The 27,480-nt window shown below is 38.9% G+C and overlaps 1 protein-coding gene across 7 annotated transcripts in view; it reads right to left on the bottom strand.

The window, feature by feature from the left end:
• Dock7 (dedicator of cytokinesis 7) overlaps positions 1 to 27,480 on the bottom strand; it is a 190,758-nt gene that overhangs the window by 125,235 nt on the left and 38,043 nt on the right. For all 7 annotated transcript variants that reach the window (XM_076934628.1, XM_076934627.1, XM_034502690.2 and 4 more), the window contains exons 3-12: positions 25,232 to 25,407; positions 24,921 to 24,989; positions 22,057 to 22,186; positions 21,757 to 21,969; positions 21,148 to 21,233; positions 10,752 to 10,818; positions 9,537 to 9,686; positions 6,044 to 6,124; positions 4,634 to 4,799; positions 2,255 to 2,397 (exon numbers count right to left, since the gene is read on the bottom strand). In XM_076934628.1, the coding sequence (XP_076790743.1) occupies positions 2,255 to 2,397; positions 4,634 to 4,799; positions 6,044 to 6,124; positions 9,537 to 9,686; positions 10,752 to 10,818; positions 21,148 to 21,233; positions 21,757 to 21,969; positions 22,057 to 22,186; positions 24,921 to 24,989; positions 25,232 to 25,407 (1,281 nt within the window). The remainder of the gene's footprint in view (positions 1 to 2,254; positions 2,398 to 4,633; positions 4,800 to 6,043; positions 6,125 to 9,536; positions 9,687 to 10,751; positions 10,819 to 21,147; positions 21,234 to 21,756; positions 21,970 to 22,056; positions 22,187 to 24,920; positions 24,990 to 25,231; positions 25,408 to 27,480) is intronic.

Here is a 27,480-nt window from a genome sequence, read left to right as displayed (position 1 = left end):
TCTAATTTCAAGATACTGTAAGAAAGTAGTTTTCACAATAAAGATATATCCAATATTTGAAGAGCTAGAAATATTTAAGCTACATAAGCATTATATATTATATACATGTAAGAAACTATTACATATTACCATTAATATAAACAGCCTTTTATGTTTTATATAAGTTAAATAATACTTTAAAGGTTTTTTTTGGGTTTTTTTTTTGTTTTTTTTTTTTTTGTTGTTGTTGTTGTTGTTGTTGTTGTTTTGCAACTGGAAAGATGGCTCAGTGGTTTAAAGTATTTGTTTTTTTTTTTTTTGCAAAGGACCCAAGTCTGATTCCCAGTACCCACATAGCGGCTGAAGACCTTCTGCAATCCCAGTTCCAGAAAATCTGATGCCCTCTTCTGGCCTTGACTGACACCAGGCACATATGTACATAAAACCATACAGTCATACATATAAAATAAATAAATCTAAAAAGAAAATAAAATTTACATTTTAAATGTAATTTTGTTAAACAGCAAATACGCAAAAAAATAATAGCTGCCTAAGTAGAAACATGGTAGATGGCTTGCTTACCTAACTATACAATAGCAGTTCAACAACACAGCTGGACTACAGAAGCAAAGGCTAACTGTGTACACAGAAGAGAGTTGGCACTGCAGCGAGCGGGCTGAGCAAGGGAAATGGCACATTGTAAGGTTGCACCACACTGACTCAGTGCCTGTGTCTCACCAATCACGGCCTCCCATTTCACTGCTGTCCACAGTACAAAGATCTGTACTGGGCACACTCCTCCCACCCACTCTCTCAGAGCTGCTGACCAGGCAGGGCTTCAAGGAGACCCTCTAATGCAAAGCATGTTCTGCTCTTGTCCCCTCAAGTATAGCACACCAGTAAGTCAGGGTGTCCTCTTCTTACTCAGGACAGCACCTCAGAAGGAGGAATACGAAGATAATTCTTAGCACTTTATTTAATCTGTCCCCAAATTTATTGCTGGTAGACCTTACTAGTCTGTCACACTAATAAAAGTTTTCTCCACATTCTTCACTTAGTTCTGGGTCATCTGATCACATAAAACACATTTTTTATTGGTTATTTTATTTATTTACATTTCAAATGTTATCCCCCTTCCTAGTTTCTCCTCTGCAAACCCCCTAGCCTCTCCCCCTCCCCTTGTTTCTATGAGGGTGCTCCCCCATCCACCCACCCACCCACTCCTGCCTCAGCACCCTAGCATTCCCCTATACTGGGTCATCAGCCTCTACAGGACCAAAGGCCTCTCCTCCCTTTCTTTAATGCCAGATAAGGTAATCCTCTGCTACATATGCAGCTGGAGCCATGGGTCCCTCCACGTGTACTTTGTGGTTGGTGGTTTAGTCCATGGGAGCTTTGAGAGTCTGGTTGATTGATATTGTTGTTCTTCCTATGGGGTTGCAAACCCCTTCAGCTCCTTCAATCCTGAGAGGCTCTGTCAGAGCCTGAACAATAAAACACATTTGTTTTATCTTGATTCACAAAACCCATTTGACATCAAAACCCAATGTATACATACATACATATACAAAAACCATTCATATAAAATAACAGGAGAAATGAAGCAATATTTAAAATGAATGTGAAAAGCATTTATTTTTAAAATTTTTTTAGATCTATTTTTCTGAAGCTGTTGTTACCTACTAAATTGATTTTCATGCAATTGTGGTTCCATAAACCACAGATAAGACAGGTAAGGTCAGAAAACCTTGGGTGGGGAAGCATATGACCACTCTGACAATTCACAAGCCATCAGTGTTTAAGAAATGTCCACTGGGAGCTAAGAGTATGTGCTACTCTTGCAGAGGACCCGAATTCAGTTCTCACACCCTTGCTGGGAGGCTCACAACCATCTGTAACTATAGTTACAAGGCAATCTGAGTCTCTGGCCTCTGCAAGCACCTGCGCTCAGCTACACATGCCCATACACATAATTTCAAATTATAACAAAATTAAAAAGTTCACCATTACAAGTGAGTAAGATATATAGGTGTGAAGGACACGTTGTGATGCAATAAAATGCCAATGTGAGCATTTAAATAACATTAGTGATAAAGTGGGTACAATGTCAATTATTTCATATTTTACTAGTTTTTACTCATACTTATTTTTATTCTTAATTTTTTTTTTGAAGTTCTTGACATTATAGACATACACAGAACAGTTACCACTCTCCTTAAAGGAAGTGAAACCTTGTACAAGCACCTCCCCAGATCCCCTACACGACAAACTTTACCTGCTTAAAAAAGTTTGCCACAGTGAGGGTGGCAGGCCGAAAGCTGGTCAGGTTGCAAGCATCATCCCCACTGGTTGTCCTCTCCAGGGATCGTCTACCAACAAGACTAGAATTCCTTCTCTCTGACCAAGAACCTTTTCGTTCTACCAAAGAGGAGATAAAATGTTTATCAGTTTCATGAAATATAAAGCCATTTTTCATTAGCTTTCCCTGTGTAAGAAATAATCCATTAATGTGGAAAGCTCTTTCACTCAGCTTGTAGGCTGCACTACATGAACCCATTTCTGGGGAAGATTTAAGAAAGTAATTCCATCTGAATCCTCTGGTTGTCACTTCTACAATACAAAGTCTTTTAACGTATAGTGATCTACAAGCATAAGCAAAGATGGTATAAATCAGCTAGAGGGAACTATGCAGTCACTATGAAATACCCACCAAAATGAAATATAATTAATTAATGGCAAATCAGCCTAGATGATTAAAACTGAAACAATTTCAAAAGACAAGTTGCAAGTTCAAAGTCTTAACAGGATAATTCTTCTCCTCCTCTTCCTCCTCCTCCTCCTCCTTTTCTTCTTCCTCCTTTTCTTCCTCCTTTTCTTCTTCCTCCTTTTCTTCTTCCTCTTCTTCCTCCTCCTTCTTCTTCCTTCTCCTCCTCCTTTTTCTTCTTTCTCTTCCTCTTCTTCCTCTTCCTCTTCTTTTTTCATTTTTCCTTATAAGCTGGGATACAAACCCAAGGCCTCACACATACAAGATATTCCCATTTTTGTAAACTAAAAGACAATGCTATTAAAGATTAACAAGAAAAGAGAAGACTTTTAGAAATATCCAAGCAATCTTTTACTGAGAAAAAGCAGAATATACATTATTTTCAAGCAGGTACAGGTGATTTTCCAAGACATAAGACAAGATATGAAAAGACCAAAAGGATGAAAATATTTACTAGGAATTAGAAAATTAAACTATAAGTTAACAACAAAAGTAAAATTAGGGAATTCACAAGTAAGATGTCTGGAGGTGCAGCATACCAAAACATGAGCGAGACTGCTACAGCAGGGTTCCAGGGCAGATGGCGACTAGAAACACTTCTAGAGAAAAGAAGCAATGTTCAAGCTGACCTGGTGGCACAGGCTGGGAATCCCAGGGCTGGGAAGACTAATTTGGGAGAACCGTGCATTCAAGGCCGGCCTATGCTAACAGCAAGATTCAAACTTAAAGAAAACAAACTCTCAGCTCAGTAATTCCATCTCACACTTTAAGGACCTATGTCTCTAAGGAAGCTGGGCATGATTACCCATAGCTCCATGCCAACCCTGGGAAATGAAGATCATTATGAAGATCATTATACACCAAAACCTTTTTTTCAAAAAGAGAAACTACATCCAAAAAAGCAAAAATTACAAAAGGGAAGCAGGAGAGTGGAGATAAGTGAAAGAGAAACTGGAAAAACACAGTAAACAGAGTTTATAAAAACTGACAAACCTTTTCATAAAATGAAAATTTTAAGTGCAGCCATACTGGGAGATAGTTTGACACTCTCAGAATCCTTATTAGAGAATTACCACATGATGCAGCAATTTCATTTCTAGCTATACAGTCAAAAGAAATAAAAACACACAATATGCAACAGTTTTTTTTACAAAGACTGGGAATGTAGTTCAGTGGTACAGTGCTTTGCTTAGCATGCATGAGAGGTCGTGAGTTCAACTCCCAGTACCCGAGATCTGAGAACAGCTCTGCTGTGATCGCTCACTGCAGTATTAGTCATAATAACTCAAATTATCACCAATGATAAACAGATTGAAGTGCAATATATAAATGTAATGGAATTATCATGACAACAAAAGAAAATCAAATCCCAGCAGCCGCTACCCTGTGAGTAATGCCTGTGAAAACACCATGCTGTATGAAACAAGCTTCATAAAACACTATACACTATTTAATTGTTTACATTAAATGTCTTTAATAGACAAAGCCATAAAGACAACACATATACTAGTGGTTGTGTAGAAACGGGCTTAGGAATTTGGGGGTAATGAGGAGTGATTGCTAACAGGTGTTAACGTGCACCGAACATCAACTGTCATGGTGCCTGTAGAACTCCCTGAAAATAGGTGACTTGAATAATGTGTAAATAGAGTATATTTAAATTTCCTTTCTTCTTTCTCTTTTTTGTTTTGGCATGGCTAAATGAATGAAGCCTGGGCTGCCCTGGAAGCAGACGCTGACTCAGCCGAGCATCTGGGATTCAGGTGTGTGGCCCAGCTGAGGAAATCTTTTAACAAGTCACAGGACACTGCCCAGGCTACAACTGACACAAGCCTTTACAAGGGAAGAGAGATCACTACTTTAGAAACAGTATCTACCGAGCACTCTTACCTCCAGTACTGATCTCGACTTCTGTGGAGTCTCTTTCTAAGCTGCCAGCGCTGCTAACAATATTCATTAAATGAATTGCAGTCCAAGCAAAAGGCATGCGGTATTTCCCAAGTCTCTGGCAAAATTGGTCGGCTTGACTTTTCAGCTTCTCCAATTTTTCCTTATTCTGAAAAACAGATCTTGATCTGTGATCACACTTGAAAGAAACAACCTAAGGACTATTTCACACATTATCAAGGGAAGATTAAAAGTGCTAAATCCTTAGCAAAGACAGCAAAACACAGGCTGAGCATACGTGAAGGGGAAAGAGCAGTAACTTTCCTCAACACATCTCAACTCACTGCAAACATACACAGGGAAAAGGCAGTTTCTCTTTGTGAGTATGTCATCTTGGCAGGGAAAAAAGGTGCTCAGAGCCAAACGTACTGCAAGTGGTCTTTTTAGAAAAGGAAACGTAATTATGGTCAGTCTTTTTAACACAAGAATTAATACCAGAACAACTAGAAAAGAGAAATCTAGAAAAAGTTTTGTCTTTATGAGCTCCTGAACAAAAACTGAGTCTGTCTTCAAACTATATCAAAAACTAAGTCTTCTTCAAAACTTTCTTTAAAACACAGCTTGTTCAAAGACTTGAGCTCCTGATATGCTTTTCTGGTCATTGGTTGTGTAGTTAAATTCATGCTAAAGTGTTTTGTTCCCACCTCACGGTTGTTGTAATTTATGGACTGTTTAAAATTAGCTCAGCTCCTTCCATCCTTTCCAGCATAACAAGCTTAACAAGTCCCAGCCTGGATGCTTTACTGCCAGCAGCTGAGGAGCCCACAGCTATGCTCCTTTGCTACCCGACTGCTTGTGGTACATATGTGCGTGTGACACTTGCCCATCTTTCTTTTCTCTCAAGATAACAAAGATCAATGCTAGGAAGTTTCATCAATATCACTATTAGGTAAATAAAAGAACTTTTAAATTACTTATAAGTTAAATTCAATTAGCTTCATTCTTATCAACAAAAATAATTTTTAAGCTGTATTTAATTACTATTACTGCTAATACTCTTGGTGTGTGGGTTTGTGTCGTGGGAGGAGTGTTTCACTGTGTGTGTCACTAAGTTCAGAAAAAACCATTCTGGAGTCTGGGGTCAAGCTATGATCATCAGACTTGGAAAGCAAATGCCTTTACCCACTAAGCTATCTCTCTACCACTCCCCACCAGGCAGAAGAGATTTTTAAGACTAACATGGAATATGACACAAGCTAAATGACAAAGATGGTGGGGAAACAGGGCGAAGGGAAATAGACCAACAGAGAAAAGTATATTAGCAGTGACATTTTTTAACAGGGTTTTTATGTTTTTATTTTTCCCAAATTACATTAGGAGTGATATGGGAAAGTGAGGAGCCCAACATGGTACCTTGGTGGCATCAGCTTCTTTGAAAATCATATAAGGTTCTGCACACTCTCCAATGTCTCCTTGCTGTAGGACTTTTTCTAGCTGTCAAAGGCAAAAACAGAAAAGTTTAGCTAAGGTTTTAAAAATAAAAGCACTTGGTCAGAAATGCAAGGATGATTCAATATATCAAAAATAAATATATCACACATTAATAGACTAACAGAGGAAAGGGGAATGGTCAACTCTGTGTAGAAAATGGATCCAAAAAATAATTCAGAATAATTTCCTTATAGGAACACTCAACAAACTATGAGTACAAGGGAACTGTCTCAATATGAAAAGCCCACAGCAAACATTCTCAAGAGTGGCTCAAAACTTTCCCTCTAAAATTAGGAATAAGACAAGAACACCTCGTTTAGCATTTTCTGTACAAACCCATGCTGGAGACAGAGCCAGAGCAATCAGACAAGCAATAGAGTCACAGACACATAAAACAGAAAGGAAGAAGGAGAATGATCTCTGCTGACAGCGGGACCTCTGTTGTTACTGTTGTTTTTCTGAGACTGTAATAGAATTATGAATAAAGGCTTTTTATTACAGCCCACTGGGATATCCTCTTTTGTTCTTGTATAGCAGTTCTTGTATGGCTGTTCTTCCCAAGGTCCCGAGTTCAATTCCCAGCAACTACATGGTGGCTCACAACCATCCATAATGAGATCCAGTGCCCTCTTCTGGCCTGCAGGCATACATGCAGGCAGAATGCTGTATTCATAAGAAATAAATAAATCTTAAAAACAAAAAAGGAAACGATAATGATAGATTGAACCTATATATCAAATGGTATTATTCTTCTTGGGGAGAGAGAGGGGGGGAGGGGGAGGGAAGGGGGAGGGGGAAGGGGGAGAGGGGGAGAGGGGGGAGAGGGGGGAGAGGGGGGAGAGGGAGAGGGAGACGGAAAGGGAGAGGGAGGAGAGGGAGAGGGAGAGGGAGAGGGAGAGGGAGAGGGAGAGGGAGAGGGAGAGGGAGAGGGAGAGGGAGAGGGAGAGGGAGAGGGAGAGGGAGAGGGAGAGGGAGAGGGAGAGGGAGAGGGAGAGGGAGAGGGAGAGGGAGAGGGAGAGGGAGAGGGAGAGGGAGAGGGAGAGGGAGAGGGAGAGGGAGAGGGAGAGGGAGGAGAGGGAGAGGGAGAGGGAGAGGGAGAGGGAGAGGGAGAGGGAGAGGGAGAGGGAGAGGGAGGAGACAGAAGGAGAGAGATCATGATGGACCACAAATGACTTTAAAAAAAACCTCCAAAATTAATTCTCTTTAAAATGTAACAGCAGAGGTTAGAAATGGTATGTATATATGTATATGTGTATGCATATACACAAACATACATTTACTTATATTTTGTGAGTATAATTATATATATATTTATTTTTCACAAAATAATCTCACATTTGTTACATAATTTTTCAAATTATGATACTACATCATTTAAGTTTATCATGATCTAACTATTTCTCTATGTTCAATGTTTTTTACTCCTAATGTTAAAAGCCATTTATTCAATACCATATGACAACTAAATCATCTCATTTCCCAGCAGCCTATATCCTACACTCTTTGCCATACTAGCTCATTTATTTCAAAATGATCTAGCTTATAATAACTTGCCATTTTCCACATGTAAAATTAACTATATTTCTTATTTATATTCATTTTCAAATAATATATTATTCTTATATTTATTAATATGTTATAGCTTAAATAATAATAATATTAATATTTTGGGTATTTGAAGGCAGGGTCTGTCTATGTAGTTCTTTCTATCCTGGAACTTAATATGTAGACTAGGCTGGCCTCAAACTCCCAGATGCACCTGCCTCTGCTGTGCTGGGACTAAAGCTGTGACTAAAGGTGCATACTGCCCTAGCCCTCAGAACTCACCTCATCTAAGAGGGTTTCTGAAGTGAATTTCTCTAAGACTATTAACTGAAACTAAAACTAATTTGAACCTTAATTCATAGAAACACATCCAACAAATTGGGGCATTATTCCTGTGGGTAAAAAGGATTCATTTTATTAAAAACTACTTTATAATCTTATTAAAAATTTTATTACCTCTTTATAATAATTTCATATAAATAAAGTGACTAAGGAGTATATTTTAGGCTGCTCTCAAGTCAAGGTCAATTTAACTAAAGTTAAGTAACCAAATTCTTCTGTTTGTTTTTAACATTTATTTACTTATTTTGTCTGTGGAGGAGATAGCACCAACATTCATGCCATGGCACTCATGTGAAAGGCAGAGGACAACTTGCCATGGTCAGTTCTCTTCTTCCACCATGTGGATTGCAGGAACAAGCTCAGGCAGCTGGGACCAGCAGTGAGCAGTCAAACCTGCAGAGCCATCTGCTGGTCCCAGTTAGTCTAAGTTACAACAGGATAGTAGCACAGCAGTGGTATCGGAATTTATCCCCCAGTACTGGGGACTGAACCTAGGGCCCCAAGTCCACAGTAGACAACTGCTCTATCACTGAACACTAGACTCTATTCCTGGCCCTCATTTTCCTTTTATTTTGAGAAAGTTCAGCTAAAGAAGCCCAGGCTACTTTAAACTCACTCTATAACCTAGCTAGCCTTGAACCTGCAATTCTTCTGCCTCAGCCTACCAAACTGGAATCATAGACCTTTATTATCAGGCCTGATTAGCATCTAGAATTTATAATTACTTTTCTAGGGGAGTATGCCTGAGGTGTTTGTGGTTGTCATTTTCATTTTGTTTTCTTTTTTTAAAAAACAGGATCTTGCTAGGTAGTTCAGCTGGCTTCAAGCTTCCAACCGTCCTGCCTCTACGTCCAGACAGCATTTCTGGTGGTCAACTGGTTGACAGTCAAAACTCTCTGTCAGTCAATGATCTATGACAATGGTTTAATTTTTTATATTTATATGACTTTGACATAAATGCTATATAGTAACTATGAGGGTTAATTTACAAAGACCTGTGTCCTCAGTTATGTGGTCAAACATTTCTCTAAATGTTCCTATGAAAGTATTTTTTAGAGATATTGACAATTAAAACAGTAGCCCTTGAGAAGAGTTGATTAATCTCTACTCTGGGGGTGGGCCTCATCCAATCAGCTAAGGGCTTTATGAACAAGACTGAGTTTTCCTGAAGAAAACCATAAGAGAAACCAGGCCTGAGTCTCCAGTCTGTTATCATGTGAACTCTGGACTCACGACTACAATAAAATACAGCTCTTAGCAGTTTGCCCTAAAAATTAGGGCAACTCTCAGCTCCCACAATCACGTGAGGGAGTCCCTTAAGATAAACTCACTGTTGTTTGACTGAAGAAACAAAATCAATACTACTTTCCATTCAGAAAAAGTTAGGTTGTAACTATAGCTATATCCAATTGGTACTGCAAAGTATTAAACATAAAACCAAGACAGGCATTGTCTTTACCAAGTTTGCAGTGCTGACAAAGACAGGAGTAGACATCAAACAATCAACACGCATTAAAGATATGCTCACCTTTATCACAAGAAAGACATCCTGGGAAGGATAAGTTATAGAAAAAATGGCTGATCTTGCCAGTGTGGTAATGGCAGCAGGGGGAACATGTGGCCGTAACAGTCCCTTCATCTGTTCTGAATTAAGGTCGAAATAAAAATTCTCTGAAATCTGAAAAACACATTCAGACATTAAGTTTTTACATCAATACAAAGATTTAACATGCACAAAAATCATATATATAGTCTTAAAATATTAGATAATAAAAGTCTAAAACATTTTATTAAAATTCATAGCTGATTATATATTTCACCAAGACCAATCTACATATCTACATCAAAGCCAAAAAGCTGTATAAGCTCCTGTGAAATAGAACATGGGACACATTTTTGGAAGAGTCATATCTCAAGTTCCTTAGTTACAAGTACAGTTAAGGCAATCACCACTGAGATGAAGGACTACAAACTAAATTTTAAAACTTTATGTTAGTAACATCTCTGCAGCTTTCATTTTACACATATAAGCTACTAGAGCAAGTTCTCCTGAAGAAATCCATCACAGATCATGAGTTGATAATGAAGATATTTTCAAGTTTCTAACACAGAGTGACTTAGTGTGTTAAAGAAAGAAATTCTGGGTTCTCGGAGATGGGGCTGGGTGCTAAACCCCAGGATTGATGCTCATAGCCCTGGGCTCCATCCCTAGCACTACAGAAAGAAGGGGGGAAGGGGAAGGAAGAGGTGAAGAAGAGGGAGAAGAAAGCAAAGAAACAAGAAGAAACCTGTCTGGTGTCCCCTGAGAACTCCAAAGCATAATAAGAACAACATGGTAAAGCTAGACTCACCCTTCAGATGCACCATCTAAACATGTAAAACAGCGCTGGCTAGCAGGGGTTCCAAACTGTAGCAATAAACTTCAGCGGCCCCACGTTCACTTCCTTACACACTCTTCCACACATGCACTTTCCTGCACTAGTGTATGCACTTCTTAAAAACTGTTTCTGCCATTTGTTTTGGGGACTTTTTCAATAAAACAAAAACCAGGTTTCAACTAAAGTATTTTCTATAAGATGAAAATATTTAACTAGTCTTGAAAAGTTAAATTTCTGCTTTTTTTTTTCAGTTAATAATGTCCAAAGAGTCACTACCTGTTTATCTTATGAAACAAGCAGCATGTAAGCAGGTTTCTAAATCTTACGATTATGACAATGATTGCAATCAAATCCCAGAGACTTACCTTTTTCTTCTCCTTGACATCATATAAAGCCAAACTTGCAAAAATGGGCTCAATTTCAATCTCAAACCTTTATTTAAAAAAAAAGATAAAGTAACTTTAGAATACATATGAAAGGCAGAGCTGGGGTTAGAGAGATGGCTCATCAATTAAGACTGCTGGTCTTGCAGAGAATCTAAGTTCAGTTCCCAACAAGTGCATCAGGCTGCAGCTAACAGCTATGTAACTCCAGCTCCAGGGGAGCTGACTCCCTCTTCAGACATCTGTACTCACATGTATATATATCCTTATAGATGGGCAGACTCACACACACACAGAGAGAGAGAGAGAGAGAAAGAGAGAGAGAGAGAGAGAGAGAGAGAGAGAGAGAAAGATCCAGAAAGATCTCGATGTCAAACTTCATTAGTTCAGTAACTTCTTCTTTCACACCTGTGCCTATCTCTATTAACCCTTCTAAGAAATACTTTCCACACATATCTTTTATAGTTTCAAAACCAATACCTTCTCTGTAGGGATAATCTCTTGTGTGCTGTGTAGAAGCATCACCTGTCAATAAAAAGCTGGTGGCCAGTAAGCTGAGACAGAATTAGAAGGTAGGACATCCACAGGGAGAGAAGACTGGAAAAGATTCCCTGCCTGGACTTAGAAGAGTCAGACGTAAGAAACTGAGGACAGGTAACCAGTGATGTGGCAGACATAGAATAGTAGGAACATGTTAAAAGAAGTTACAAGCTAGTTGGGGAACAAGTCTAGCTTATGGCCTAGGCATTTACTCATAAATGATAAGCCTCTGAGTAGTTATTCAGGAACTGGGGCACAAGTGAAAAGCCCACAGTTACATTTCTCTGTATAACTGCAGCAGTTTGAATATGTTTAGCCCCCATAGACTCATAAGTTTGAATATGCTTGGCCCAGGAAGTGACACTATTAGGATGTATGGCTTTGTTGGAATAGGTGTGGCCTTGTTGGAGAACTGTGTCACTGCAGGGGTGAGATTTGAGACCCTCCTCCTAGCTGCCTGAGGAATGAAGTCTTCTCTCTGCCTTTCAGATCAAGATGTAGAACTCTCAGCTCTTCCAGCACCATGCCTGCCTGGATGCTGCAATGCTCCCACCTTGAGAACCTTTAAACCAGTCCCAATTAAATGTTGTCCTTTATAAGAGTTGCCTTAGTCACAGTGTCTCTTCACAGCAATGGAAAGCCTAAGACAATAACTCTCCTAACTTTTTCAGCGATAATTAAACCTCCTAAAAAGTCTCATAGGATATTCTATCCATTTTGTGGCACATTTACATTACAACCTGTAATTAGGTTGTTTACTTAGGTGTGTCCACTTTGAAATAATGTTTTAAAATAAATCAAATATTCCACACACACCCAAAATTAAATATATTTAAAATATTCAGAGAAAAGCAAAGGCATTTGGAACCCCACCATGAGGGTTGGAGCCCCCAACCTCAGAAAGAACTGAGGTGAGGTTGTGTGCTCATCTGCCCAGGCTTCTGTCATGTAAAATGAATATGTGAAATAATTTTCTTTAAACAAAGAATGTGATACGATTTAGTAATCTGCTTTTTAACTCAATATTTAATGAAAAATTTTCCATATCTTAAATATTAATCTTATCATTTTAATGCTGGCATCATAATTCCCATTTTATGAAAATGTCAAATGTCTAAAAGTTCATACTTGAGATGTTTAATTCACTTCCCAGAACCAGAGCTAACGTAGGCGTTTACTGACTCAAAGCATATGTAACAAGGAGTTGACTAAAACAACAGCACAGTGGAGTTTCAGCCAAAGACAATGCTGCACCTGGCCACTGCTGCACCTGGCCACTGCTGCACCTGGCCACTGCTGCACCTGGCCACTGCTGCACTCAGCCACTGCTGCACCTGGCCACTGCTGCACCTGGCCACTGCTGCAGGCCTCTTGATTATCTCAGCTGGAGGAACATTACCATATTTACAAACAGAAGTCTACAATGTGGCTGAGCATCCTGCCATGTCTAGGAGAGCCTCAACCACAAGAAGTGCCAGGGAAACAGTGCTCAGTGCTTCGGAGGGACAATAACCTGCTCCACAGCACTTGTTTCCAGTTGTAAGTCAGGGTCAGGGTCCTTCTGAGAGAAGAGACATGCTCAGATGAAGAGCCATTCAAAAAGGCTTGCACAGAATCTGAAAACAGCAGTGTATATGCTCAGACAAGCAACACTGGAAATCACAGATTCAAGACTGAGGAAGTGGTAAGCAAGAGACAGGATAGGAGCCTTGAGAGAGAACCTGTGGCCCCTGAGAGAGAAATGAGTACTGCACAGGACTTCATTTTTCTCTCTTAACTTTTGTTAATGATCCCTTAGCAAAACAAACAGATGCTAAGCAGAGGGGGATCTCCACAATCCTTTCAGTACTTGTCAGCCATTAATTGGCGTGTCAGTGACACTGCAATACATTTTCCTTATACACCTTTCACATGTTTATTAACCGTACAGATATCCTCTAGGGCAATGGCTCTCACCCTTCCTAAGCTATGACCCTTTAAAACAGTTCTTCAAGTTGTGGTGATCCCCAACCAGAAAATTATTTTCTACTTCATAACTATTTGCTACTGTTATAAAAAGTACTGTAATTATCTGTGTTTTCCAGTGATTATATGTAACCCCTGTGAAAGGGTCGTTGACCTTCCAAGCTGTCAGGACCCCCTACTCTACTGGATGTATCAATACGTTGTCAAATGTAAGTTTTGTTCATATTTTCTACTCCTCCTATGTGTTGTCTTAACACTTGTGACTATGGATGGAAAAACAGTTGGCCATTTTAATGAAGCAGAATGTACTGATGCAGGCCAATGGAGCAGCTCAGTGGCACAGAATGTGCCTACCATGTGTGAGACCCTAGGTTCAATCTCCAGTACCAGAAAGGAGAGGAGGAGAAGAGAGGGAAGGGGAGAAGAGTACAAAGCCAAAGAGAAGAAAAGGAAAAGAAGGAAGGAGAAAGACAGGAAGCAATGAGAGAGCAGAGAAACATCTTTGTGTAGGGATGGTGCTTTTATGCTGTGTTAAAGCAGACTTTCTGTATATAAAGATAGAAACCTCATTGTTTTGTCTTTCAGATTCAAGTCTGCTAATGACCTGTAAATTATTTTCTTCATAAATGTGATTAGTAGTTAAGCTTCCTTTTGTCATACACACACACACACACACACACACACACACACACACACACACGCCTGTCACTATAACAAAAGACACTGAATTATACAATAGGCAAATTCATTAGAAAATTGTATACTGGCTATACACTGGAATAAACTATATGATATGGAAGTTGAATCAAATAAAGCTGTTCTTTTTTTAAAAGTAGAAGTACCCTATATGTTCATCAACTGACAAACAGTCTAAGAAGTAACATATTCATTCAGTGGAATATAATTTGGCTATATATAGTAATAAACTTTGATATATGCTACAATATTGATAAGCCATAAAAGCATGTTGTGTGAAGAAGCCACACCAAAAACTCTCCATATGGTTCATAATTATATTTACAAGACATAAGACAGATGAACAGATAGAAACAGAAAGCAAGCCAGTGTTGGCAGGGGCTAGAGAGAGGAAAGAACAGGAGGTGACTGTCCATAAATACTACTGTGGGCAGAAAGATGCCCTAAAACTCCTATATGAAGTCTATAAGCTGAAAATATCCATTAAAGACAGGGTCTAATTAGTGGAAAAATAAAGGTTAATGTCCTAAGGATGGGACACTAATCTAATGAAACTGGAGTCCCTACCGAAGGAGGAAGAAGACTGAGGTATCCCTTCAGTACAAGCATGAAGACCTGAATTTGGATCCACAGACACACCCAGGCATGGAGGAATGTGTCTACAGTTCAAGTACTGTGCAAGCAGAAACAAACCCTGTAGCCGGGTGCTCCTGCTGAACCAGAGAGCTCCAGGGTCAGTGAGAAACCCTGCCACAAACAACAAACTGGGTGGGTGCTGGAAAAATGGCTCAGTGGTTAAAACACAGGTTGTTCTTGCAGGGGACAGGGTTTCTCTGTGTAGCCCTGGCTGTCCTGATACTCACTCTGTAGACCAGCTCGAACTCAGAAATCCACCTGCCTCTGCCTCCCAAGTGCTGGGATTAAAGGCGTGCGCCACCACCGCCCGGCATGAATTGTATTTTTTAAGTGGACAGTAGAGGAAGAGATCCAACATCAATCTCTGGCCTCCAAATAGGTACGAGTTAAGTTTCCAAGCCAGGACAAGCAGCTAAGTGCCTATCTAATATTTCAAAGCAGACCTGGCCTCCAGGTTTGCACAGCATCCCTTAGTCCTACCTGTTAAGAGTGTACGGCTAGTATACCCCCACCCTCTACCCTGGGCTGCCCTTCCCCCAAAGGTTCTTTCCTATATAATCCAGACATCTGTTTACTTGCCCTCTCTTTTGTTCCTTCTGTACTCTGGCCTCCTAGCTGCTATACTTGGCTCTCCTCTCTTCCTTCCCCCTTCCTTCTTCCCACATGGTTCACAGTCATGACTACTCCAGACTCTCCCAGATGTGCCTGCCTCTGGAGATGCTCTCCCACATATCTGTAACAAACTTTCTCTTCCACCATACCTAGGAGAGCTCATGTCCTTTCCTTTCCTTTTGATTTCTTTTTCTCATTCAGTGCACACACAGAGAAACACAAAGAAGACATCACAGACTTTTCTTGTGCACACATAGTGGAAAGACATGTAAGGACACAGGAAGAAATCAGCTATTTACAAGCCAGAAGGAAAAACTTGCTGGAAAACCACTAGCATCTTGACTTTTGATTTCTCCCCTCTAGAACTAAGAACTCAATCTCTATTAAGTCAACAGTCCATATGACAGTCTAATACAGTGGTCCAATAGGCTAATATAGGCATGCATGAGAAACACACTCCAGAATTAGAGAGCAATAATACTTGCATAATGCTAAGAATATATACTTCTCACTTGTACATTTCAAAAGGATAAAATTTGGAGCTGGGGTGTGGTTCTGTCAGTAGAGTGGTTGCCTGGCATGTACAGAGCTCTAGGTTCACCCCTCAGTACTGAACAAAGCAGCTGAGGTGATGTACTCCAGGAATCCCAGCACCAGGAGGGAGAAGGATCAGAAAATTCAAGGCCATCCTCAACTACACAGTTCTAGACCAGAAAAGATGAAATTCTGTGTCAACAAATAAATGAAAAGATATAAATAAATGTGTGGTAGACAACCCATATCTAAATGACTACTGTAAATGATTTTAACACAATGGAGAGGTCCAGATATGTAAAAAAGTCTATTCAATTTATCTAATAGGTTTCTATACAAATTTAACTAAATGTATAAAGCTTTAGCGTTCAAAGAAAGAAAACTTCATTGCTTAGCCATAACCTATTGGTAGAAATCTGTATAATTAATATCAAGATGAAGGTATAATTTCTTAAATGGTACAAAATTTACTTTGATTTCAAATTTAAGGTTTTCATTGGTATGAGCTTCTTATTGATATAAAAGTGAGATGAATATTGATACTCTCATGGGCATTGTGCCTGTATAACACATTTAGGAATACAAGGCTTAGACCCAGTCCTTCTTTAACTTTTTTAACTGATTTGGGACGGTTAGCCTATGAGTTAAGGGACTATAGCAAATTCAGGGCTTTGAGTTTATTGTTAGGGTGTTTTCCATATTTTATTTAGAAATAGCTGAAAGGAGTTAACAGACAACAGTCCAGGTTACCTTACATAGATAGTTGGTTTTCAAAACATCAGAAGTCCATAGAATTGACGTTACAAATATTTCTATATTAATGTTCATTTTGATTAGAGACCTGTCTGCTCCTGACAGCTTCCTGTCATGGATTCTAAGAAGAAATTGAGCATCCTTGGAGTTACTCCAGTTGTGTGGTGACAGCCACTAGGCAAGAATTGCCTCTTTCCATCTACAGACAAATTACTGTCCAGAAAAGGACACAGTTGCAGAATAGGCGACTGATTATATCTGCCTAGACAGAGTAATCAGCCCTTAATAATTCTGCATCAATAAGGTCTGTCAGATGATTCTGGATCAGAAGGCTGAAGATTTGATGCTCCAACGTTTGGTAGTATAGGGGCTTTCCAGGTGTTCAGCAGTCTCTATAAATTGGCTAAGTTTTAGAAGCTATGCTTAGTGCTTCCCATAATTTCAGTTAACTCAGTCATTCTGGATTTCTGACGGGGTGAAGACCTATAGTCTCATAGCCAATCCTGGCGTTTTACTTTGAGAGAACAGATCTGAGTGGACGGTTTTCAGCTGACATTCATTCTAAAGCCAAGAAAAAAGCCAGGTTCAAAACTAAGTGCTTTAGTTAGGACAGATGACAGAGGTTCTGGTTAGTCAACAAAAGGATGGACTGGGTATTAGGACTATCTTGTACCTCACAGGTACAATTAGGAATAACTATGCTCTAATTGCATTTTGAGAGAAAAGTTTTATTTTAACAGGAAGGGTGAAGCTAGGTGATGAGAGAGAGAAAGGGGGGGGGCATGGAGGCAGATGTTCACGTGTCTCCACCAGTCAAAGACAGTTTATATATCTAGGTTGGGTATTGGGTTACACTTCTGATTGAGCATTACCGAACTTATAAAGCCTTTGATTAACATTTTTAAAAATGTATAAAAGCAAAAAGGAGGAGGGGGAATGGGATAGGGCTTTCTAGGGAGGGGAAATGGGGAAAGGGGGTGGCATCTGAAATGTAAATAAAATATAAAATTTAAAAAAAATAAAAGTTACCCATGCTTGCTTGCATGAAAGGGTCATGGAAAGCAGCACAGGACTGCCATCAAGAGAGGTGTAGCCTAGTTACAGTAGAAGTCCCCAGCCTTGTGGTGATGCCAGTACAATGGGATGTAAGTACCAAGACCAACAGCACAATGGAGTAGAGTTATCTGGAGCCTAGTACATATGTTGTGTGTGTTGAAGAGGGCAGAGCTGGAGAAGTGACCCAAACTTATGAGTGAATCATAAGCACTAGATGTTAACTTATTTATACTTTTGTAGTTTGGTTTTGTTTTGATTTGGTTATTTGTGTGTGCCTTGGTTCTTCCCTCTTGAAGTAAAAAAGTAGTTTGTTTGTTTTATTGTTTGATTTTTAAACAGGAGCCTACAGATGGAAGACTGAAATTTTAAAGAGATTTTAGTTTTTAAAAGACACTTTAGCTTTTTAAAGATACCATATTGTAAACTGTCTGAATTTATAAAGACTGTGAGACTTTAAAAGTTTCTAAAATGATTATATTCTGTTATTGATGTGAATGTTTCTTCCTGGAGCTAAACAAAAAAGAAAGCCTATGAGTTAACAGTAATGTGTTTGCATGTCAAGTTCATAGGGAGACAATGTCCTTGGTTAGTTTTATGTCAATTTGACACAAGTTAGCATCATCTGAAGGAAGGAAATCTCAACTGAGAGAAAATTTTTCTGTAAGATCCAACTGCAAAGCATTTTCTTAGTAATTGATGTGGGAGGGTCCAACCCTTTGTGAGTTGTGCTATCCCTGGGCTCATAGTACAAGGTTCTATAAGAAAGCAGCAGCTGAGCAGGCCATGAAAAGCAAAACAGTAAGCAGAACCTCTCCATGGCCTCTGCATTAGCTTCTGCTTTCATGTTTCAGGCCTGCTTGAGTTCCTGTCCTGATTTCCTTCAGTGATAGACTATGACATGGAATTATAAGCCAAATAAACCCTTTAGTCCAAAAAAAGAAAGAAAGAAAACTGTCATATTTATATATAAAGTAATCTATCTGGCTGAGCTACAAATTCAAGTTTTTCTTCTTCAGTTAGAACTAATAAGCCTACTACAAGAACACCCTCTAATGGAAAGAACAGAGTCTCTTCTTCAATTTTTCAGAGCATTATTAAGCAGAATTTCTACTAATCCTCTTTAATTCACACTTCCTCATTTGTAAAATAAAGAAAAAAACTGTTTGTCGAATAAAATTACTCCAGAGACAACAAAAAGTAAGAGAAAACACAAGGAAAAGCAGCACAAAAGTGAGTAAGTTACCCTAGGGGCATATGAGTTACCCCAGGACATATGACATTGAACTGCCTTCAAGAGAAAACGGACTTCAAATCATTGAGACTAAAACAGAGATGAACCTACAAAAAATAAGAAACTAGTTCTTTAAAGAAAAAAATATTAGGGGGGGGGGGCATAGTGGTGTGAATCTTTAATCTCTACAATACTCATGAGGCAGGAGGATTTCTGAGTTAAGAGGTCAGTCTGTTCTATAAAGTAAGTTCTAGGACAGCCAGAGATACAAAATGAGACCCTGTCTCAAAACAACAACAACAACAATTTTTTTTTTTTTAAAGAAAGTTTTGTCTTCAAAACTCCCTATCATAAACAATGGCCATGGTCTAGAGAGATGGCCCAGTGGTTAAGAGCACTGACTGCTCTTTCAAAGGTTCTGAGTTCAATTCCCAGCAACCACACTGTGGTTCACAACCATCTATAATGGGATCCAATGTCCTCTCCTGGAGTGTCTGAAGACAGCAATAGTGTACTCATAAATAAAATAAATAAATCTTTGAAAAAACAAACAAACAAACAAACATCAATGGCCAGCAACACACAGGCGGCAGAAAATGTTTTTCAAGCCAGAAGTTAAGCTGTACAGTTGCAGCCGTTACCAATGTCTCTAAAATGCTCTAACGTTGCATACAAATGTGAAAACTAAACACTACTTGGTATAAGGCATAGAAGATGCCTCCTGAGCTTACTTAGGTGACAAGAACCACGGAGTAGCACTGTTCCTGGGCAAGAATGGCACACACATTAAGACTTCCATATTTTGTTGTTTGTTCGTTTGTTTTAATTTGGAAATTAGTGAACCCTCACAGATTAACTTTTGTCTGCATACTTTGTGAATATCTCCCAAGATGCTTTCTATTTCTAAATGAGAATCATTTCAGGGGCAGGGGAGATGACTGTCTTCTCAGAAGAACACATACACTGCTCTTGCCAAGGACAGGAGTTCTGTTCCCTGCACCCATGCTGGATGGCACACAGCCAAATGTAACCCCAGTTCCAGGGACTCTAGTGCCTCCAGCACCTGCATCTGCATGTTCATATATATAATCAAAAATCAAGTAAGAACCCTGGCAAGGATTCAGATGCGTGCATTGCTCAGCCATCATCAGAGAACCATCTTCTAGTGGTAGGTGGCAATCACCACAGAGAACAACTGAACAGTGTGTGGCAAGGGAGATATGGTGGAGCACTCAGCCCTAAATGAAAATGTTTATTAACGCCCTCTCCTCAAGGCTAAAGAGAAATGCGGAGAAGATACAGAAAGACTGTAACTTCTGGCAAGAAGCACGTATATATTGTTACTCCTTTATGTCCTCATTACACAAAAGCTTTCTTAAGCTAGAATTACTTTGGAAAAGAAACTTTAAGATGTACACTAAAAGTCCATAAAAGCTTGTTGGGGATTTGATTTGTGTTTACATGGGAATTCACACTCCGCTGCAGGTCCCTGCCAACAGTTGGTTTTTTTGACTGGTCAATAAAGAGCCAGCGGCCAGTGGCTGGGCAGGCAGAGCCAGGACTTCCATAGGACAAACCAAGCAGTGAAGGAGCAGGTGTGTGAGCCGGCCGGCCAAAATGTAGGTGCAAAGGAAAAGCGGCCCCATGGGAGGGCTGCCCAGAAGGAAACAGTGCAACAAAGATAAAATACAAATTTGGGAAGTGTTCCTCAGGAAGACCAGAGGGAATGTGTGCTAGCCGTGGGGAGGTTTGGGAGTGCCCAGCCACTGAGCTAGCTTAGGGTATATTAAAAATAAGGCTGGACATTTGTGTCTTTCATTTGGGGACTCCAGAGCATTGGGGTAGGTGGAATTACGCCACCCCAGCCAGAAAGTAACAAATGCATTAACAATTTACCACTATAAAACCTAAAAATATAAACACATGATTTTTTTGAGAGAGAAACAAAGGGTCTTGTTTCTCTTATCCAACCCAGGTGGCCTCACACCCATGCTCCTCATCTGCAGCCTACTGAATGCTGGGATTATAGATATGCACCACATCCTGGTTGCTATTTCAATTTTATAAGCCAAATAATATTAATACAGTAGTCTCTTACTTATGTGCATTTTCCTCTTTTCTGAATAGCTGTTCATGATGGATGTATTATGTGGGAAACATTAACTATAAATAGACATTTTTATTAAAATAAAAATCAATATGTAAGATATTAAAAATAGTAATTTCAAAAGAAAAAAAGGAAAAATAACTCTCATAAGAACATATACACAAGCATGAAATCTAAAGTTTTGTTATACCAGTAATCAAAGTATAAGCCCGGGTTACAGAAATAATATGAGTAAAAGAAATACTCACTTGAGTGATAAACATTTCACAAGAAGTCTTTGTCCAAAATGTTCTTTGGGCACATCAGGAACACTAAGCCGTTCTATTGGTTCTTCCTACATAGTGAGAAATAACAGCAGAGTGGCTACTTAGCATAATCAGTGTTTTGTTTTTTTAAGACTAAGAATTCTACCGTTTCCAGTCTTCACAGCTAAACACAGGAAAGAACACCGTATCTGTCTATAAACGAAATCCATTACATATCACGTGTACTCAGTCACAGACACTCCTCATTAAAAGTGAATCGGCTAGTACTGAAAGCATGTTTAACTCATAAATCCTATAGCTGTAATAACATCATTGTAATACTACATACAAATCATACTCCCAAAAGAGGCGTACAGCCCTGCACATGGCAGGAAAGTACTCTGCCACTGAGGCATCCTCCTGGCCCATTTTACTTTACTTTGAAATAGGTTCTCACTAAGGTACCCAAGTTGTTCTTGAACCAAATATACAGCCCTAGCAGTCCTTAAACTTGTGATCCTTCTCCCTCCTGCCTCCTAGCTTTCCAAGCAGGTCAGCTAACAGGAATGAGCACACCTGGTCTCCTCCTCTGCTTCTTTACAAAGTCAATACCTCATCCGGTGATGGATGCAAAGCAAACAGTTCCTTGTGACGGTTTGATTTCCTTTGGTCATCATTCTGATGGTCTATTTCTTCATTTGGAGTTCGATCAAGTAAATTAGGAAGCAAGGCATCAGGGAGTGAATTTTTTAAGTCAAAGATACTGCAGGCCCAGCTACCCCTTGGAGTATCATCTATTGACATCGAACGTCTTTTAAGGTCATCCTGTTATAAAAAATATTAAATCATAAATATTAATTATTAGCTAACTAAAACTACTGTCTTATAGTCACTTAAAAATAAAGACATTACTTGTTCATCCTGGTAGCTGTTGCCATCTGGAGCTTCATCAGATTCAAAGACTTGTCTGGGTAGTCCTTTTTGTCTTTCTTTCTGCTTATCCAATGTGTTGGGGTTAAATCCTGTTCCCAGTTTATGGTATCTATTAAAAATAAAGCCAATTTCTGAAAATCTCTCATGCTGAGCATAATCATATATATAACAATTATTTCTTCACACAAACATGACTGGGATCTATCCTAGCAGTTCTCAGTGTGCTAGCCCAGGATTTAAGAGACTGTTCATCCAAAGCTTGTTTAATCTAAATAAAGAGCAGATTATTCACTTCTAAAGTAAATTCTATTTTTCTTCCCTCTCTGTGCCAATGATTTAAATTTTATTTTCTATTCAGAAAATCAGTCAGTTAAAAACAAACAAACAGAAACAACCAGGAATCCAAGGTTTTAAAAAATCTAAGTAGAAAAAATGATTTTAATAATATTTTAATAATATTTTAATAATATAAATAGATACATATAAGCACTAAATTTTGGGGGGGTTTTTTTTGTTTGTTTGTTTTTTCGAGACATGGTTTCACTATGTAACTCTGTCTATCCTAGAACTCACAGAGATACCCCTGTCTCTGCCTCCTGAGTGCTGGGATTAAGACATGTGTCACCATGCCTAGCAAGCCAAGAATTGTTTAACTTTTGCAGTAACTCATTATTGTATAAAACCTCTCAATCTATACTCACAACATAAAATGAAAAGCAATAAAATACATGATGTTTACACACACATATGGAAGGGATCCAGAACTTCTAAATTAATATAACATACTTTCTTTTGTAACAACATATAAAAAACTAGTAACCAAGAACACTGCATCACGGTTTTCCAATGTTTCAACCACACACCTCTTCTATCTTTCACAGAGACCTGCCCTTTTGTCTCCCATTTATCAATGAAGGTAACAATATTTAGTGTAACAGAAAAATAATAAATTTTAGACTCTGCTGCCCTAGCTTCTAATACTAGCCACCTCACTTTTTGGTTTGTGGGAACCTCAGATAAATTAATATTTAACTGCTTTGAGTCTGAAGTACCTTATCTGTTGAAGCCATAAAAGTTACTAAGCATTATGTACTCAATAAACTATCTAGCACATGATAATTAGCAATTAATGTTAATTCCCCTATAGTATGCCTCAACCAATGAGTCACCACAATTCTAAAATAACTAATGATCAATCAATCAATCAATCAATCTCCCTCCCACAACTAATACCTTTATTAAGATTTTTGATTGTAGATTTCCAACCCATGTGCATATAAGTAAAAGGTTTTCCAATTATCTGACTCTGAAAAGAATATTACATTTCTCTAGTAATGTAAAAAAAAAAAAAAAAAAAAAAATCTGGCTATTAGGACAGTTCCAGAAATTCTGTGTTAACAATCATTCTATATAAAGAGCAGTAAAGTATCCTACAATAAGTCATGCTCAAACTAATAAGGTATCAGTGCTCTCCTGCAGAATGAGACTTAATAGTCTTAAGCCTAACAAGATAAGACAGCAACCAAAAGGGCAAAACTATAAGCAATGAACACACCAATTTTTACACTTATTTATATTTGTTTTATGTGTATGCCTGCATGTAACTCTGTGCATCATGTGCATACAATGCCCACAGAGGACAGAAGAGGATGTCAGATCCCTGGATCAGGAGGCAGACATGGCTGTTAGATGCCAGGGTAGCTAGGAACCAAATCCAGGTCCTCTGCAAGAATAGCCAGTGTTCTCAACTACTGAGCCGCTTCTCCAGCCCCACATCACTTATACTAGTAATATTTAGCACAGATCATTCCATCCGTGAAAATTATGTCATACCAAACTGATCACTACTTGTTCTCATGTCTCCTTTAGAAAACCATGGTTAAATGTTCCGGAATGAAGACCCTTTTTCATTATGTGAATTACTAATAAAAAAATAGTTGCATTTTATTCTTTAACATCACTTGATATTTCAAAAGTTAGAAAATTATTAACTATGGCATAGAAAAGATTATTTTCTATGAACATTTACCTAACTGGATAAATGTAAAGGACCTGGACCTATGAGTATTAAGACAGTTTAAAAAAAAAATAGCAGAGACTACAGTTGTGGTGGCACACACATGCAATCTCATCACTGAGGGCAGAGACAGGAGGATCACAGATTTGAGGCTCAGCAGGGCTACATAGGAATACCTTTTAAAAAAAAAAAAAAGACTTTCAAATAATTGTATCTGAAAGCTGGCTGTTCAATTTAAGTGAGCTATTCAAGTTTTACAAAACTGCAAATTTTTTGAGAAAAACAATTCAATATCCACCATAATTTCCTAAGAGAATTAGACTACAGAATTATCATCATTATATATTCTATCAGTTCATAATGACTCTCAACAATATAGAAACAGTATTCCTACAAGCTTAATATTTTATAAAGAAAACATGTGGAATGCTATAATATATCTATAAATAACATTATTCCGCTTTGACAATTTTGTTTAATGAATAAGTCACACAATTTTTATGAAATCTAACTAACTTAATAACATTAACAAAATTCCACTATGTGATTAATTTTTTAAGATGTACCTATTTCACTTTATGTGTATGAGTGCTGGCCTGCATGTATGTAACAATGTGCATGCCTTCAATGTGCATGCCTTGTGCCCGTGACTGCCAACAGAGGCCATGGAATACCCTGAAACTAGAATTCCAGATGGTTGTGTCATGGGTGCCGAGAACCAAGCCTGTGTCGACACTCTACAACAGCAGCAAGTGTTCTAACTATTGAGTCATCTCTCCAGCCTCTACTCAGTACTTTAAAATAGTATAATAAACAAGTTACTTACTTTCTGACCACAATTGCCCAGTCTTCTGTGTAACTTCTTATACAATCTCTAACATGTGGATCCATTTCACTGTTTAAAACAAAACAAAATATAATTTAGGCAGAAAAGTAAAATGTATGCAGTTATTTTTCAGAAAAATTCCCAAAAGGGGATCCAAAGGAAGAATACAGCAATAAATTTTATAAACTTTTTTGTAGTGTTTCTTTTTTTTTTTTAATAAAAAATACCATAAAAGTATGGCTTAAATAAAGTAATGAAAATCATCTTCCTATAGTTACACTAAAGCTAAACCACGGTGAATGTCTCCTTACCTTTCTTCAGGCACAGCTGAAACAAGGGTCCTGCAGTCCCTAGGACTATACACAACTTCAATATCATCTGGAGGGAATTCAACCAAATCCCGCAGAGGCCCAGAATCGACAGACAACGGGTGAGTGATGAGGTAATCTTCCAAATCCACAGGGTCGACTGCTTCGGTAAGGGGCACCTTAGCAGAGAGGAGTGTGCAAAGGGAGGGTGAATGAAGAATCTGACAACTTTAAGCAAAGAAAAACAAGGAATGTGGTTTTACCTAGTTCTCAGTAAGACATCAGCAAATGTGGATTCTAAGGCTCGCAGCCCCAGCCTCAGGCGCCCATGCTTTCCTCACACTCGAACCCTCAAACACAGACTCTTCCCATGATTCTCACGGTAAAGACAAAGTAGTGAGTGGCAATCCTGATCCACTTTACGGCTTTCTGTGCACTATTGCTATCTTCCTAATTTGTATTGCTAAGTTCCTACAGGCTGCCTTCACTTTATTTGTCATTACTGGTGATCATTCTAGCACATACATACAACCAGACCGTGGCAGGTAGAACTCCCAAAACTTTTCACACCCTGATCCCTGGGCACTGTGTATGCTAACGTACATGGTTAAAAAGCTTAAGATGAAGACGTTGTCCTGCGTTATATGGGTGCGCCCTACATGAAGACATAAATATTCATTTAAGGAGACAGAGGTAATCTGGACTGTATACACTGGGAGCAAAGCCATATAAAAGGGAGCAAAGAGACATACTTGAAGATTCTAACCTTAAAGATTAAATAATGCATGTAACAGTACACTTTTATTCGCCTGATATACTTGTCATCTCAAAGGTATTCTACCTCCACCTGCTAACCTAGCCCTAGTCCAAGGAAGCTTCCAGCCTCTGTACAATCTAACCTATGCCTAGAGCATTTGCAGCCTCTGAGACTTAAGCTGAAGAAGCTCACCCTTTCCTAGTTCTTTCTGGTTGGCTGCTTCAGCTCAGCTGTTCTGCTCAAACGCCTCTCCAAGCTGATAGATTCAATCTGATTTCTCTGTTTCTCACTGAGTTTCTCTGCTTGGCCTCCGACTAACTCAGGCAATCTGTTCTAATCGTCTGGCTCCTTCTCATTCTCTGGCTCATTCTGTCTTTACCTGTGTCTAGCTTATTCTCTCTTCAACCTGTCTCTATAAAACCGTCTCCTTCCCTTGTTGCCTGCTCTTTCTTATAGCTTCCCTTTCTTCTCTCTATTCTCATTAGAGTTGGGCAGATCCTATTCCATCAAATCTTTCTCTGATTCATCACTTTTTCTGCCATTCAACTAGACATCACTTTCAAACATGGGTGCTTTCTTCTACAAACTAACTTTACCTTAATTGTTTGGGATTAAAAATGAGTATTAAGAGCTTGCCTATATTCCAGCCAGAGGAACCAAAGGCACGGGCTAAGGTTAAGCCACACCACAACTACAAATGGGTTTTTCCAGTAAACAACAATCTCCAGGTTTACAGTGTGATCAAATATCCTGCAACAGATGCAGCCTCAGATAAAGAAATGTCAGGAGCACCAGAACCAAAATAGATGAGGACTAATTTTCCCCTAGGACTACTGCAGGGGCTATGGTTCTGTAAATCCTTACTTCAGTTAACTTCTGTTGACTTCTGTTGACTTCAGAAACTGTCGTCTCCCATAGTTACAGAGTAAACTTCAAGTGTTTTGAGACATCCAGTTTACAGTCATTTGTAATAGTTTAATAATAACCACAGAATACTTAATACTCACACCTAATTATGTATTATTAATAATAAAATATTCATTGTATTTTGCCCAGGTTGGAAGTGTACTTCTGAAAGATTTTTAAATTTTGTGTGTGCGTGTGTGTGTGTGTGTGTGTGTGTGTATCCATGTGTAGGTCAGAAGACAACTTGTAGGGGTCAGCTTGTCCCTTCTCCCATATGGATTCCCACAACCTAACTCACTGTCACACTTGGCCGCAGGCCCCTTTACCCACTGAGCCATTTTGAAGGCCCACATTCCTGACTCTCTCGCTTCTGCATCACAAGCATTGGGATTACAGGAGGCCTGCACTACCTCGCCTGGCCCAACTGGATCAACTACAGTTATATAGTTACAATTGCTTCCACTGCCTCTGGTAGCATTTCCTGCCTTACGTTCTGTGTCTGTGCTTTGTTGTCCAGAATCTGAGTCTTGTAGGATTCTGGATTCCTTGTGTTGTAGTGAGTGGCACCTTCCTGATGCCACTGTCCCTT

The sequence above is a fragment of the Arvicanthis niloticus genome, chromosome 5 (genome assembly GCF_011762505.2).
Source record: "Arvicanthis niloticus isolate mArvNil1 chromosome 5, mArvNil1.pat.X, whole genome shotgun sequence".
NCBI lineage: Eukaryota > Metazoa > Chordata > Mammalia > Rodentia > Muridae > Arvicanthis > Arvicanthis niloticus.
This window is presented reverse-complemented; position numbering and strand designations above follow the sequence as displayed.